Source organism: Carcharhinus amblyrhynchos, chromosome 19 (genome assembly GCF_965287045.1).
Source record: "Carcharhinus amblyrhynchos chromosome 19, sCarAmb.v2.hapA, whole genome shotgun sequence".
Taxonomy (NCBI): domain Eukaryota; kingdom Metazoa; phylum Chordata; class Chondrichthyes; order Carcharhiniformes; family Carcharhinidae; genus Carcharhinus; species Carcharhinus amblyrhynchos.
In genome coordinates this window covers 16,729,609-16,746,145 of record NC_137342.1, presented here as the reverse complement: position 1 = coordinate 16,746,145, position 16,537 = coordinate 16,729,609, and the positions used below count along the sequence as shown (strand labels likewise).

General features: G+C 42.9%; 1 protein-coding gene across 1 annotated transcript; it reads right to left on the bottom strand.

Moving 5' to 3' along the window:
- Nucleotides 1-4: 4 nt before the first annotated feature.
- LOC145355598 (mucin-6-like) lies at nucleotides 5-13,920 on the bottom strand. Its single transcript, XM_080207849.1, has 9 exons — nucleotides 13,836-13,920; nucleotides 11,351-11,407; nucleotides 11,008-11,236; nucleotides 5,756-5,873; nucleotides 3,444-3,522; nucleotides 2,480-2,595; nucleotides 1,976-2,151; nucleotides 309-370; nucleotides 5-222 (listed from the first exon to the last, which is right to left on the bottom strand). The coding sequence occupies exons 1-9, from the start codon at nucleotides 13,918-13,920 to the stop codon at nucleotides 47-49; spliced, it is 1,098 nt and encodes a 365-aa protein (XP_080063975.1). The 3' UTR covers nucleotides 5-46.
- Nucleotides 13,921-16,537: the final 2,617 nt, after the last annotated feature.

Below are 16,537 nucleotides of genomic sequence, written 5' to 3'. Positions count from 1 at the left end.
ACAACTTTCTTAATAAGGCAGTGCATCCCCCAGTACTGCTCCTGACTCACACTCTACATCGAAGAAATGTCCAACTTCCTTTCTGAATACTCTTACCTTTTGGACATTCACAGGTATTCACACACTGATCACATTGTTGCTGTGTTTCTGGGTCAGAGCAGGTTGGGAGGCACATGGCACCACATTCCTTGTAGGACTGATTTTCAGGGCAATTGGGGCTGGCTGGAAGACAGGTTAGACACTGTAATTCTCAGATTCATTCAAAAACAGAACACAAGAAATTGCAGTAATTCAATCACTTGTCTTACCACAACTAACTTTTGATCTCCATTCTTTCCAACTTACTCCAAAGTCATCATCATAATCATCACTGCAAACAGTAAAGACCTTCAGTTAACTGAGTCACATGATAAAAGTGAATTGTATTTAAGAATAAATGACATTTCTATGGTAATATTATGGGGTTGGTTCAGGGGTTGAGAAAAAAGCAACCTATCTGTACTGGTTTCTTTTGACAGATCTTAATTGCACAGCTACCAGGACTGATCCACACCATTTCCAGCTATAAGATTTCAAGTTACTGTCTGTGTGCCTTCCTTTGTCCGGTCTCTTTATTTGAGGAAGAATGTGATGCCATTGGAGGCAGTTCAGTGGAGGTTTGCCAAATTGATTCTGGGGCTGAAAGGGTTGACATATGAGGAGCTATTAAACACTGGGCTTATCCTGGCTGGAGTTTAGAAGGATGAGGGGGGATCTGAAAAAAGGAAATAAAATTTTAAAAGGGATTGATAAAGGAAATATAGGCCAAGTGTTTCCTCTTATGGGGCAATCTAGAACACAAGGTCACAGGTATAGGTTGAGAGGCGGTAGATTTAAAGCTGAAATGAGGAGGAACTACTTCTTGCAAAGGGTAGTGGATTTGTGGAACTTAGTGGAGTCTGAATCATGAAATGGTTTCAAGAAGGGGATAGATATATTTCTAATAAAGAAAATGGGTTAAAGGGATGTGGGAACAGGTATGGAGGTGAACTTAAGACTGGGGACAGATCGACCATGATTTGAATTTGATTTGATTTATTATCGCCACGTATTAGTATACAGTGAAAATTATTGTTTGTGTGCTATACAGACAAAGCATACCTTTCATAGAGAAGGAAAGGAGAGAGTGCAGAGTGTTACAGTCATAGCTAGGATGTAGAGAAGGATCAGCTTAGTGCAAGGTAGGTCCATTCAAAAGTCTTTTGGTAGCAGGGAAGAAGCTGGAATGTGACCTCAGAATTTTGTATCTTTTTAAGATTAAAATGGTTAAAGAGAGATTAAATAGGCACAGTGGTTAGTGCTGTAAAGGCTAGGAGGGAAGTGTAGTAGCAGGTCTGGCACATATAGGGTTATGTGGGTGGTACAGTGGTTAGCACTGCTGCCTTATGGTGTCAGGGACCTGGGTTCAATTCCAGTGTCAGGTAACAGTCTGTGTGGAGTTTGCACACATTCTCCCCATATCTACGTAGGTTTCCTCCAGGTGCTTTGGTTTCCAGGGGGGCAATACAGGGTCACAGGATCCATCACCATGCTGGCCATTGTCCTGCACCAAGAAACCTCTCGGGGCTGATCCCTTGATAAGAGTCTTTCCTGTTTAAATTCCAGCGACAGGATAGGACCATTAAGTTGGAATTAATTTCCCACTAAACAATTGACTCACTTGTGGGCAGGTTGCCCAATGCCCCCTCTCCCACTGCTGATATAATTCTGGTGGGGGAGGAGGCACTGGGCAGGCTGCCCACTGGATTTAACATCCCCCCTCCCCTCACCAACACCACCTTCAACCCACTGGCAGATGGGCATTAAATTCAACCCATTGTGATGCCCATTCTAACCCACCAGCATGGATACCACAGCTTTGCTTTCCTTGTTGCCTGGTTTGCGGCAATTGTTACTCTAACTGTTTATTCATATCACCAGCTAATAATGTATTTACCTTATTACAGGCCGATTTGTACATTGCCGTGATAGTTCTTCAAAGGTGGCACATGTGCACTCCTCCTTATTTCCACAGGCACATACATCCCTCTGGCACATTTTCAAGTATTGACTCATGAAGACAGGGCTTGCAAGACATGTGGAAAAGTACATGGATATGGGGGAGATGCAGCTCTGAAAGTAGCACAGCACAAAGGAGAATCAGAAATTTGTGTCACCTCCCTTCATTCTCTGGTCCCGACATTTAATAATAAAGTAGCCGCAGGAATGAAGCCTTGTGGATTTTCGCAACAGTCCTGGGCTCATCTTTAATTGTAACTTAAAACAAGGTGTTTCACTGCACCAAATTAATTAAATAGCCATGTAAATCAGCCCTTAGAAGTACAATTACTCTGAAATTTGGGATGTTGATTGATCCATTAATAACAGAATACTCTGTTTAAAAAAACGTGGTGCATCATTGTCAGATGACAATGTTTAATGTCATCTGATTGTAACTTACGTTAGCTGCTGTGCATGTAGAACCTCTCGCACCTGTAGATTCATCAGTAACACATACATGACCGAGAACGTCCAGCTGATTTGCAACCATGATGTTATATATGGCTTGCTCAGAACCTGCACAAAGGGAGATATACTGTGAGAAGACGGGGGTTAAAATCGGTGAAAAGCTAACACAAATTTCATATTTCTTAGGAAACATTAAATAATCATGTCGACCTATTTACTCATAATACCCTGCAGATATAAATATTGTATCTGCACACACTTCCCATCATTTCGCTTCCTATTATTACGATGAATTTTGTATCCACGTTCATTATGGACTTTGTTACGTAAACGTGTCTGTACTTACTCATTGGGTGGAATTTTACTGCCCCGCCGGCCTCAGGAATCGGAGCAGGTGAGGGGCGGACAATGGAAAGGTCTGTTGAACTTGGTGGGATCTAATGGCTTCAGGATGAGTGAGGCCATAGAATCCCATCCATTCTGTCCACTGGATGGTCATTGAAGTTTTTTCCATGCTCACACTCCATTTCTGAAAGTGCTCATTCTGTCATCTTGCTATCTCTTTCATAGAGTCAGGGATTTATAGCATGTAAACAGGCCCTCCGGCCCAACTTGTCCATGCTGCCCTTTTTTTTAAAAATCACTAAGTTGGTCTCAGTTGTCCACGTTTGGCCCTTATCCCTCTTTACCTATCTTACCCATGTAACTGTCTAAATGCTTTTTAAAAGACAAAATTGCACCTGCCTCTACCACTACTTCTGGCGACTTTCATTGAGTTCTTCACCTTAGTTTTAGCTTTACATCACCTTTGCCTTCCATAATACTGATCAATTATATTTTAGTCACACAGCGAATACATTCTACAATGAAATTTGTCCTTTAGAAAATCTTATTCCCCCTAAATAACATCATGGGAAGTCTGCAAGTACAGTACTAAAATATCTCCTTTTAGTTACCAGTATTGATTCCAGTTCCTTCTTGAAAGCTCCCACAGAGACCACACGTTTGATTTTTGTATATGGTATCAAGAGTTATCTGTGGATAAAAGATAAGAAATTCCAAACATCTAATAGAAGTGCACACATTTTGGTAACTGAATTTCTTTCGGAAATATTTCTACCAATGACTATTTGTAACTTGTGCATCTTGTGCATCGATGGTTTGGTTTTCAATTGAAAGAATTGTGCAGTAGTCGGGTTAACGATGAATTAACATCGCCATTATGCAAACTGTAAAGGTCTGCATTTGCTGTTCCTTTGGTAGTAATTGGCCTCTGAGTCAGAAGAATTGAATTCAGCTCCCATTCGGACGAAACACATGCAGACACGGGGGAGAACGTGTAAACTCCACACAGACAGTGACCCAAGCCAAGAATCGAAGCTTGGGTCATTGGAATTGAATCCAAGCCAGGTCCCTGGATCTGTGAGATAGCAGTGCCTCATTGTGCCACCATGTCGCCAAGTGGCCAAACTTCTCCTAAAGCTCCCTCACCCTGCTATTGTCCTGAACGTGCATCTTTCTCTGTTTTCCCTCCTAAACCTTTCATGTCTTTCTCGACTGGTTTGCAGCCTTTGACATAGTGGCCACATCATCACCTCCATCAACTCCCCAGTGTTCTCCAGCTGGGGGCAACACTGTCACTTGGTTCCATTCTTGTTTGTTTAATCACAGCCCAAAATGAATTCCTGTCAAGTAGCACTTAGGGGATCTTCAATTTTACTTTATTGTCCAGATAGAAGTTAATTTTAAGTATTCTGCTTGTTTGTTCTATTAAAAACAAATGACATTGTAATGAATAACAACAATACTAGAAAGAACATTACCTTATCAAAGAGATCTAAGTTTAATTAAACATAAATTAAAACCTATTGCAATGCATTGAATTAACTAGTGAGTCCCACCATATCCTCGTCCGTACATCAACCTCCTGTTAATTCAAGGCACAAACAAGTTCAGGAGCAGACTTACCCTGCATCTCAGGGATTGCAGCCTTTCCCAACAGTAATACTGAGACAAAGGGCGTTTTCCATTGCATGTGACACTCAAAACTTTGAGAATAGATTTCATTGAGAAAGCTCTGGTCATCAATTATCCTTCCTGCCCTTTTCTGACGTTTCCCCCCCAAGATTCATTCCATTGCTGCTTCCATTTCACATCAATGTGCTGCCCCTCAGTGGAATTCTCTGAAAACATATTCAGTTTCCCCATGTACACCAGCGGCACTCGCTTCTATCTCAGCACAACTTCTGCCATTTTGTCAAACGTGTCCTTTTGGTTGAGAGGCTCAGCTTAGTCTCTCTCTCTCTCCCCTCAAGAAGCCTGCTGAACCTGGGAGTTTATGTTGGGTTGAGCTACTTGAGGGAGCACCCCATGGAATTGTAAACAACACAGTGCTTCAGATGCAGGAAGCTGGACATGTGAGAAATTTTTACTTGATTCTTCCTAATAAATTCTAAGTGCCAAATTCACGTGAAAACTGGAGTCACTCCCACTGATTTTTTTTTTAAAGTGGAATTTTCAGAACATATCTCCCACACTCTGAGCACTGCGGAGAGCCCTAGCGAGATTCCCTTTGGCAATCTGGGGATGGGAGCTATTCCCACTGGAGAGGCCCGCCCAGATCACCCTGACCACCCCCCACCCACTCCTCTGGCAGTACCCCTCCTCGAACCCACCCCTGGCAGCCCTGATCCTTCCCTCTGCCACCGATCCCTGTGCAGAGTGCAAGCCAGACCCAACATCTCCACTGGGAGGCCCCCAATAGCCCCCATGCCCTCTGGTCTCACCCTCCCCCCCCCCCACCTTGGCATTGCCCAATGCATGGTGGGCAGTGCCAAAGTGCCCCTTGGGCATTATCAGTTTGCCCCTAAGGCAGTGCCACAGGGCCAGGCTGGCACTGCCCAGGAGCAACAATCCTTACCCCTGACCTCCTGAGGGGGGCCTCAATGGTCTCTCTTCACTCCAGTGAGGTTGGGCTGCAGTGGGGATCAGCAGTAAACCCTGCTGGTGGGGGGATAGGGGGAGGTGGTGGTGAAGACACTAGCAGGCCTGGAGATTTCAGTGCTGGGCTGGCTAATGATAGGGAAATTCAACTTTAAATACTTAAAACAGCTCCGCGCTGACTTCCAGCTTGGAGCTTATGACTCTGAAAAACCTGGAGCCGGAGATGCGTGGAGGACGTAGCACCCGGCAGAGAGGGACAATTGCTCCCAAAGTCTCAATATACACCACAATGAAAATGCATATCAGCCTCTTTGCTTGATCTTACCGACAATGAATCACGGTGGTTCCAGATTAGAGATATTGTATGTTTCCTGTTTGAAATGCGTGTGTAAACTCCATACTTCTGGATAGTAATGATTTTATCATCGTACGGCACTTTTATTCTACAAAACAAGTCAGTGGAATCACTCAATTGTTAGAATCTGTCCTAATTTAAAAATAAATGATTCTCAGCTATAAACGGGGATACACATGAAACCAGTTTGATGTGCTTTATGTTTTATGTGCTTGGTATTTGTTCTTTGAGTATAGCTTTCTGTTATAAAGGTTCTCCAGATAGTTGAGAAATTCTGTCTCACTGTTATCCACTTGCAAGAGATAATCATTTTGCTGACTTTGATATTCAAGCTTCATAAAGATGTAGAGTCATAGAGATTTACAGTATAAAAACAGGCCCTTCAGTCCAACTTCTCCATGCCACAGATTTTGCTACTAAACTAGTCCCAATTGCCTGCATTTGGCCCATATCCTTCTATACCCATGGAAACATAGAAGATAGGAGCAGGAGAGGCCATTTGGCCCTTTGAACCTGCTCCCCCATTCATTAAGATCATGGTTGATCATCCAACTCAATAGCCTAATCCTGCTTTTTCCCCATAACCTTTGATCGCATTCTGCCCAAGTGCTATATCTTGAATACATTCAATGTTTTGGCATCAACTACTTCCTGTAGTAATGAATTCCACAGGCTCACCACTCTTTGGGTGAAGAAATGTCTCCTCATCTCTATTCTGAATGGTCTATTCTGAATCCTCAGTCTGTAACCCCTGGTTCTGAACTTCCCCACCATTGGAAACATCCTTTCTGCATCTACCCTGTCTAGACCTGTTAGAACTTTATAAGTCTCTGTAAGATCCCCCCAATTCATCTGAACTCCAGTGAAAACAATCCTAACCTTGTCAATCTTTCCTCATACATCTGTCCCACCATTCCAGGAATCAGCCTGGTAAACCTTCGCTGCACCCCTTGAGAGCAATAACATCTTTCCTCAGAAAAGGAGACCAAAACTGCACACAATACTCTAGGTGTGACCTCACCAAAGCCCTGTATAATTGCAACACATCTCTACTCCTGTATGCAAAACCTCTCACAATGAAGGCCAATATGCCATTTGCCTTCCATACCCCCTGCTGCACCTGCGTGCTTACCTTCAGTGACTGGTGCACAAAGATACCCAAGTCCTGCTGCACATTCTCCTCTACCAGTTTACAGCCATTCAGGTAATCTGCTTTCTTGTTTTTGCTTCCAAAGTGAACAACATCATACTTATCCACATTGTACTGCATCTGCCATTGATTTGCCCACTCATCCAACCTGTCCAGATCACGCTGAATGATCTTTGCATCCTCGTCACAGTTCACCCTCCCACCTAACTTGGTATCATCTGCAAAGTTTGAGATGTTACATTTTGTTCCCTCATCCATATCATTAACATATATTGTGAATAGTTGGTGTCCCAGCACCGATCCCTGTGCACCCTAACAGTTACTGCCTGCCAATTTGAAAAGTGCCCATTAATTCCTAGTCTTTGTTTCCTCTCTACCATCTCAATACACTTCCTCCAATTCCATGGGCTTTAATTTTGCATGATAATCTCTTGTGCAGGACTTGGTCAAATGCTTTCTGAAAGTCCAAATATACCACATTGACTGGTTCCCCCTCGTCAACTCTACTAATTATATCTTCAAAGAATTCTAACAGATTTGTCAGGCATGATTTCCCTTTCATAAATCCATGCTGACTCTGTCTGATCCTGCCACTGCTTTCTAAATGCCCTGCTATAAAGTCTTTGATAACGGATTTGAGGATTTTCCCCACTACCAATGTTAAACTTACTGTTCTATAATTTCATGTTTCTCTCTACCTCACTTTTTGAATATTGGAGTAACATTAGCTACCCTCCAATCCACACGATCTGTTCAGAGTCTATAGAACCCTGGAAGATGATCACCAATGCATCCATTATTTCTAGAGCCATTTCCTTAAGTACTCTGAGATGTAGACTATCAGGCCCTGGGGATTTAGCCACCTTCAATTCCATCAACTTTTCCAGTACCATTTCTCTACTAATATTGATCTCCCTCAGTTCTTCCTTCTCACTAAATCTTCCATTCTCCAATATTTCTAGCAACTGATTTGTGTCTTTTGTGAGGACAGAACCAATGAATGTATTCAGTTACTCGGCCATTTCTTTGTCCCCTATTATACATTCCCCCATTTCTGTCTGTAGGGGACCTACATTTGTCTTCACCAACTTCTTTCTCTTCACGTCTCTATGGAAACCCTTCGTGTTACTCTTTAAGTTCCCTATAAGCTTACTTTTAAGTACTTTCTTACTTACTTAAGAAAGTACTAAAGAAGTATTTTCCTCTTCTTAATCAATGCTTTTGTCCTTCTTTGTTGAATTCTAAACTGCTCCCAATCCTCAGATCTATTATCTTTTCTTGACCAATTTATATGCTTCTTCCTTAGATCGGATACTCTCCAATTTCCTTTGTAAGCCATGGATTGACCCTCTTACCCATTTTGCTTTTGCGCCAGACAGGAATAAACAGTTGCTGCAGTTCCCCCATGCATTCCTTGAATGTTTGCCATTGTCTATCCACTGTCATCTCTTTAAGTAAGTCTCCCCAATCTATCAAGACCAACTCATGCCTCATATCCTCATAGTTTCCTTTATTAAGATTCAGCACCCTAGTCTCCGAATCAACTACTTCACTCTCCATCTTGATAAAAAATTCTATCATGTTATCATCGCTCATCCGCAAGGAGTCTCGTACAACTGGGTTGGTAATGATTCCCTTCTCATTACACAGTACCCTGTTGTCTAGTCCACATATTGGTCAAGGAAACTATCCCGTATACACTCCAGGAATTCCTCCCCTACAGCATTGTGGCTAATTTGATTTGCCTAATCTACATGCAGATTAAAATCACCAATATTGCTTTATCACATGCATCACTAATTCCATGTTTAGTGTCACTCCCAACATCACCACTGCAGTTTGGGTGTCTATATATGATACCCACGAATATTTTTTGCCCCTTGGTATTTCTCAACTCTACCCATACAGACTCCACAATGTCAGAGCCAATATCCTTTCTCACCAATGTGTTAGTTTCCTCTTTAACCAGCAGTGTCACTCCACCACTTTTTCCTTTATGCCTGCCCTTCCTAAATATTGAATACCCTGAGACATTCAATTCCCATCCCTGGTCACCCTGCAGCCATGTCTCCTGAACCCCAATTACATTGTACCCGTTTATATCTATCTGCGTGATTAGTTTATTCATTTTACTGCAAATGATCCATGCATTAAGGTACAGAGTCTTTAAGCTTGTCTTTTTAACATTGTTTGTCTTGATTCCAGTATTTTTATATCCCTGTTTGAATTTTGCCCTTGGTTTCTCTGCTTATCACTTTTCTTATTCCCTTTTCTACTTTTTGATTTTGTCTTTGCTCCCTCCTCCTCTGACTCCTTACATAGGTTCCCAACCCCCTAGCATATTACCCATGTAACTGTCTAAATGCTTTTTAAAAGACAAAACTTTACATGCCTCTACCACAATCTCTGGCAGCTCATTCTAGACTCTTTATGAGAAAAAAATTCCCCCTTGGACCCTTTTGTATCTCTTCCCTCCCACCTTAAACCTATATCCCCTAATTTTAGATTCCCCTGCCAATTGGAGAATAGGAAAATTGAAGGGGAAGTTCTGTAATTAGACCATAAGACCATAAGACACAGGAGCAGAATTAGGCCACTTGGCCCATGGAGCCTGCTCTGCTGTTCAATCATGGCTGATATTTTTCTCATCCCCAATTTCTTGCCTTTTCCCATGACCCCGATCCCTTATTAATCAAGAACCTATCTATCTCCGTCTTAAAGAAACTCAATGACCTGGCCTCCACAGCCTTCTGCGGCAAAGAGCTCCACAGATTTACCACTCTCTGGCTGAAGAAATTCCTCCACATCTCTGTTTTAAAGGATTGTCCCTTTAGCCTGAGGTTGTGTTCTCTGGTTCTAGTTTTTCCCACTAGCGGAAACATCCTCTCCACATCTACTCTTTACAGGCCTCGCAGTATTCTGTAAGTTTCAATAAGTTCACCCATCATCCTTTTAAACTCCAACGAGTGCAGACACAGAGCCTCAACCGTTTCTCATATGACAAGCTCTTTATTCCAGGGTTCATTCTTGTGAACCTCCTCTGGACCCTTTCCAAGGCCAGCACATCCTTCCTTAGGTACAGAGTCCAAAACAGCTCACAATACTCCAAATGGGGTCTGAACAGGGTCTTCTACAGCTCAGAAGTACATCCCTGCTCTTGTATTCTAACCCTCTCGACATGAATGCTAACATTGCATTTGTCTTCCTAATTGCTGACTGAACCTGCACATAAACCTTAAGAGAATCTTGAACAATGATTCCCAAGTCCCTTTCTGATTTCCTAAGCATTTTCCCATTTAGAAAATAATCTACGCCTCCATTCCTCCTTCCAAAGTGCATAACCTCACACTTTTCCACAGTGTATTTCATCTGCCACTTCTTTGTCCACTCTCCTAGCCTGTCCATGTCCTTCTGCAGTCCTCCTGCTTTCTTAATACTACCTGTCCCTCCACATATCTTTGTGTCATCTGCAAACTTAGCAGCAGTGCCTTCAGTTCCTTCCTCCAAATCATTAATATTTATTGTGGAAAGTTGTGGTCCCAGCACTGACTCCTGTGACACAACGCTAGTCATCGGCTGCCATCCTGAAAAAGATCCCTTTATCCCCAGTCTCTGCCAGTCAGCCAGTCCTTATCCATGCCAGGATCTTACCCTTAACACCATGGGCTCTTAACTTATTTAACAGTCTTCTATGTGGCACCTTGTCAAAGGCTTTCTGGAAATCTAAATAAATCACGTCCACCACTTCTCCTTTATCTAACTTCCTTGTTAAATCCTCAAAGAAATCTAACAGGTGTGTCAGACATGACCTCACCTTGATGAAGCCATGCTGATTGAGTCCTATTTTATTATGCACTTCCAAGTACTCCGCGGTCTCATCTATAATAATGGACTCTAACATCTTGCCAATGACCAAAGTCAGGCTAAGCGGCCTATAATTTCCTGTCTGTTGCCTCCCTCCCTTCTTAAACAGCGGTGTTATATTCGCTACTTTCCAGTCCTCTGGGACCCCCCCTGCCTCCAGTGATTCCTGAAAATTGAACCCACGATAGATCATCTGAGGTTAGCTTACATCACATCTTTAACTCTAACTATTTGATTCTCTGTAATGACAGAGACGCCTTCAATCAGCATGTGGATGTGTTCCAGATTGCCATTCGACCCTCTCTGGATCTGTATATTGAAATCCTCTGCAGGGCCCTTGCATTGACGGCTCAGTATGAAGTTGCACTCGGAGTTGAAATAAAAAAAATCATCCTGCAAAGTTCTGAATGCTCCTCTCCCCCATGTGTAACAGCTCCCTAAAAGCAGAGAAGAAATCATTAGCTCTGATACAAAAGGGGCACGAATTTCTCCTTCAATGAGGTTCAGTGAGATACGCAAGTATGTCAACCCAAATAATAATGAATACTAACCAACACTGCCATACGGTGGTGTCTCTTCTACAGACCTGGGCACAGTGGCATCCAAACCTAATTTAAAAGAAACACTTGTAAATGTGAAGTAAAAAATATATTTTATTTTAAAAATTAATATCATCTGTCTGAAGTGATCTGAGTGTTAATCTCATTGTTCCTTTATCACTATGCCCTTATTAGAATCAAACATATGGACTCGGAATGTTAACCCTACTTCTCTTTCCATAGATTCTGCAGGCGGGATTTTATGACCTCGCTTGACCTGAGACCGGAAAATCCTGCCCCAGGTAAATGGATATTTCTATTGTCCACCCCTCGCCCGCTCCCATTCCCGTGGAGGGCAGGATGGTAGGATTCCGGCGTGCCTATTTAGTTTATCCAGCATTCTCTGTTTTTATTTCATGCTGCAGAGTGTCTGATTTATAGAGCCACATGCCTGACATAGTTGCTCCTTCCACATTCGATCCAATGGGAGATTGGAACCAATGGAATGAGTGACTTCTGTTGAAATCAGCCCATTAGAAATGTGAACATCTACAGTAAGTAGCTAAGGGAGAGGTTCTGCCTTTTTCTCAGTTAAGTCTCTCATCACAATCTTCATGTTCCATTTCAGGTCCAGTCTCTCGTTTTTTTTTAATTTTTTTTTCAGCATTTACGGTTTTATACCTTAATTCTATTAGATTGTAAACCCAAATATCACAGGGGAGTGCATATACCTAATGAAAACAAAAATCTAATAGGTCATTCTATAAATTAAACTGCCTGAGGCAGTTGAGAGTCAACCACATTGCTGTTGCTCTGGAGTCACGTGTAGGCCAGACTGGGTAAGGATGGCAGATTTCCCTTCCCAAAGTGACATCAGTGAACCAGATCGGCTTTTATGACAATTGACAATAGTTTCATGGTCATCAGTAGATGCTCAATTCCAGATTTTAATTGCATTCAAATCTCACCATCTGCCATGGTGAGATTTGAACCGGGGTCCCCACAGCATTACCCTTGGTCTCTGGATCACTAGTCCAGTGACTACGCCACTGCTTCCCCTTAACCAAACAAGGATGTATGGGAGGTCTTCAGAATTAAATTAGACAAAGGAGGCAATCTTAATTGTTCTCTCCAGTTCTATGCCTTTTTATAATGCTTTTTGCATCCGTTGATACCAATGCCTGTTTCTATTCTTCTCTCCTGTCAGATTAGTTACTTACTGTTTTCATTGTCCGACTATCATTTCATGCACGAACTTTCCACTTTATATTTTTCCCTCATCGCTGATTATAGAGTTCATAAACCAAAGGTCGGTTACAAGTCTCCTAAGGCTTGCCTGACTGAGGTCAGCTCAGATTGGGAGTGAATGTGTTTGCACACAGTACCAGGACAATGCTTTGTTTTAAATTATAAATCTTTTCATCAGCATTTATGGTTTTATACCTTAATTCTATTAGATTATAAAACCAAATATCACAGGGGAGTGCATTTACCTAATGAAAACAAAAATCTAATAGATAATTCTATAAGTTAAACTTTTGTGAAAATAGTTAACAATAACCTGTTAGAAAGACAGAGAATTATTTGCTTATTAGTACATTAGATGGCTCATAATATCAATCCTTCATTGGCAATTTCATTTCCAGATTCAAAAGGGCGGCACAGTGGCACAGGGATCCAGGTTCAATTCCAGCCTTGGATCAATGTCTGTGTGGAGTTTGCATGTTCCACCACGTGCTCGGGTTTCCTCCCACAGTCCAAAGATGTGTAGGTTAGATGGATTAGCCATGCTAAATGTGTGGGGGGGCCTGGGAAAGATATTCTGTCAGTGAGTCGGTGTCAACTGTCTAGGCTGATTGGCCTCCTTCTGCACTGTAGGGATTCTATGAAAAGAATTGAATCAATGCATCATGAATCTTCATTCCCCTCTTAATAATATGAAGAACTTTAACACTGCAAGATTGTCATTCCCTTGAACATGCTGGCTGTCGAAGGGTTAAATCTCTTTTGTATTTCTATTTTGTTTTTCTCATTTCACCTCTCCCCTCACTCTCCTTCAGGTGCAAATCTTGCTGGGGTGCCTGGTTTTCTTGGGCAGCCTAGATGTTGGACAGGATGCCACCCTAGGCAATGGTGGCCCCTCCCAGAAGCTTGTTGTTATATTTGCTTGAATCGGAATTGCCAGTTAAGTGGCTCGTTCCCAGTACGGTAGAGGGGAACTGGCTTCGGCGAGACTGAGGGTTATACCGAGTTGACCCCAGAATGAAAAGCTGAAGCTAGCAGCAGTTCAGAAGGCAACGCACAGAATAACGTAACAGTGCTCCAGCACCTATTGAGACTGTTTTATCCACATTGTATTATAAACATGACCCTGCCTGAGGTTGATAGATCCAGATCAGTGCACTTAACTTTCTTCATTGCCGGCAAACTGTAATGACTCAAGAAGCCCAATGGAAAGGAACAGTATTTATCATTAAGCACAAAATAAAGCTATTACTCTGTAGCATACACATAGCAGTCCAATAGTTCTCCAGATCCTTCCCAGTATCTGCCTTATAAAAGGCTTGGGTAACAAGTTCCATCTGGGCAGGCCATTGCCTGTTACCAAGGGAACTCATATTCAACAAATCCCAAGGGGAGATCAATGAGTGATTCCCATGGAACTCATAGTGGTTACCACACTAACACAGTGGAAATATACTCCAGTATATCAATATCATGACTTTGAGAACTAACTGGTTCTAATTTGTATTTTGGAGTGTTGATCCAAATTCAGATTTAAAGATGTCTAAATTGGTATGCCCCATACAACATCTGATAAAGTGCTTGCAATAATAACATAGGAATTAAAAATGACTCAATTAAATAAGAAAGGTTTGACTATGCAATAGCTTAGTGCATGAAGATGCAGAATTTTAAATATAAAATCTTTAATGGCATGTTTAAACTTTTAGAAGTTTTTATGTTTATTTGTCACTCGTAGGCTTACATTAACACTGCATTGAAATTACTGTGAAAATCCTCTAGTCGCCACACTCCAGCACCAGTTCAGGTACACTGAGGGGGAATTTAACATGGCCAATGCACCTAACCAGCACGTCTTTCGGACTGTGGGAGGAAACTGGAGCACCCGGGGGAAACTCATGCAGACGCAGGGAAAGCGTGAAGACTCTGCACAGTGACCCAAGCCGGGAATTGAACCCAGGTCCCTGGTGCTGTGAGGCAGCAGTGCTAACCACAGTGCCACTGTGTTGCCCCAATGTGGATGTCACTGGCAAGACCAGCGTTTGTTGTCCATCTCTCATTTTCCTTAACAAGGCAGCGATGAGCTGACTTCTTGAACCTCTGCAGTCCATCAGGTGTCACATTGCTCAGACAGTATGAATTTCTGCCGTATTTGTATCCGGTGAATTGATTGTTCTATTCATATCTCCTAACACAGACTGTGTTTCTAAGGAAGCTTCTGGAACGATCCTTTTTTTTAAAAGATAGACTCTCATGAAGTAGCTAAAATGGCTGCCAAAGACCAGGTGACTTTTTCAACTTCAAGACAGGCTATCTGCAGCTGCCGGAAAGTTCTTATTGAATCACCTTGGGTGGGGGCCTCCTCCTGGAATGAACATACTGAGACGAATACTGTCAGTGGGATTTATACTTCTTATTGTTAGGGGATTTACCCAAACACACGTCCAGACTGTATGGAGGAATTCTCCCAGGCTCCATTGGCATGTTCAATGGCTGGCAGGGTGGAGAATTCGCTGAAGGCCTAAAAATGGTTTTATGCCGGCATGCGTTTCCCACGGGATCTTCTCCTGGTGCCCACCATGGCAAATCGGGAAACTTGCTGGAGGCTGGCATGAAATTCATTTGCATCCTGCTATTGGGATGCAGATGAAAGTCAAACCAGGTGTGTCCAATTCTCCATGGTGCCAGTGAGGAAACACATTGCGTAAATACATTTGGAACAAGGTGGTGTGCAAATGTCGGGACTCACCTGAACAATACCTGGGACAATCTCTGGAGTTCGGGATGGAGGCCGATGGTTACCCTGGACTCAACATCACAGCAGTGGGTAGGGCAATACATCTGCAGGTGGATCTTCCAGACATGACGTCTGGAGTCCATCTTCAACCTTCAAAATGTTCCTGGAAATTCATCCTCTTTCTCAGGAAGTCCATCTTCTGTCATAGATCATAGGATTCCTTCAGTGCAGAAGGAGGCCATTTGGCCCAACAAGTCTGCACTGACCATAATTCTATCCAGGCTTTATTCCTGTAACCCCATATATTTATCTGCTAAGCCCTCTGACATGAGGGTCAATTTAGCATGGCCAATCAACCTAACCTGAATATTATTGGACTGTGGGAGGAAACTGGAGCACCCGGAGGAAACTCACGCAGACATGGGGAGAATGTGCAAACTCCACACAGGCAGTGACCTGAGGCAGGAATTGAACCCAGGACCCTGGCACTGTGAAGCAGCAGTGCCATCCACTGTGCCACCACACCGCCCCCTCAGAGCTGCTCCTAGACATAAGAACATAAGAAATAGGAAATTGGAGCAGGAGTAGGCCATCCAGCCCTTCGAGCCTGCCCCGCCATTCAATAAGATCATGGCTGATCTGTCGCTGCTCAGTTCCACTTTCCCGCCCTCTCCCCATAACCCTTAATCCCCTCTCCTATCAAAAACCCATCAACCCGCGTCTTAAAAATATTTAGCGAGGTAGCCTCCACCACTTCAAAGGGCAGAGAATTCCAGAGATTCACCACCCTTTGAGTGAAGAAGTTCCTCCTCAACTCCGTTCTAAAACGCCCCCCTTTTATCTTGAGGCTGTGCCTCCTAGTCCTATTGTCTTTTTTGAGCGGGAAGAGTCTTTCCACCTCTATCCTATCCATCCCTTCATCTTCTTCATTATCAGGAGGGCCACCTTCTTTCTTCAATAGTGGGTCAGTGAAGTTGGACATCTTTTCACTATGGCACCTGGATCAGATGGTGGACTTCACGCCAGCAGGCTCACCCCGCCGTGGAATATGGCACAAAACACATGTGTGTGTGTGTGTGTGTGTGTGTGTGTGTGTGTGTGTGTATGTGTGTGTGTGTGCGCGTGCAAGCGCAGAACACCGGAATTGGAACACCCAACCCTTCCCGAGAGATAGACACATTTAATATGAGCAGGACACAACGAGGTCAAGTTATGTG

Coding starts and splice junctions, on each gene's coding strand:
- LOC145355598 (XM_080207849.1), bottom strand. CDS start 13,920: ATGGAACTTGTTACCCAAGCCTTTTATAAGGCAGATACTGGGAAGGAT. Junction 11,408..13,835: donor TGCTATGTGTATGCTACAGA/GTAATAGCTTTA, acceptor CTTTTAAATTAG/GTTTGGATGCCACTGTGCCC. Junction 223..308: donor GAGATCAAAAGTTAGTTGTG/GTAAGACAAGTG, acceptor CCTGTCTTCCAG/CCAGCCCCAATTGCCCTGAA.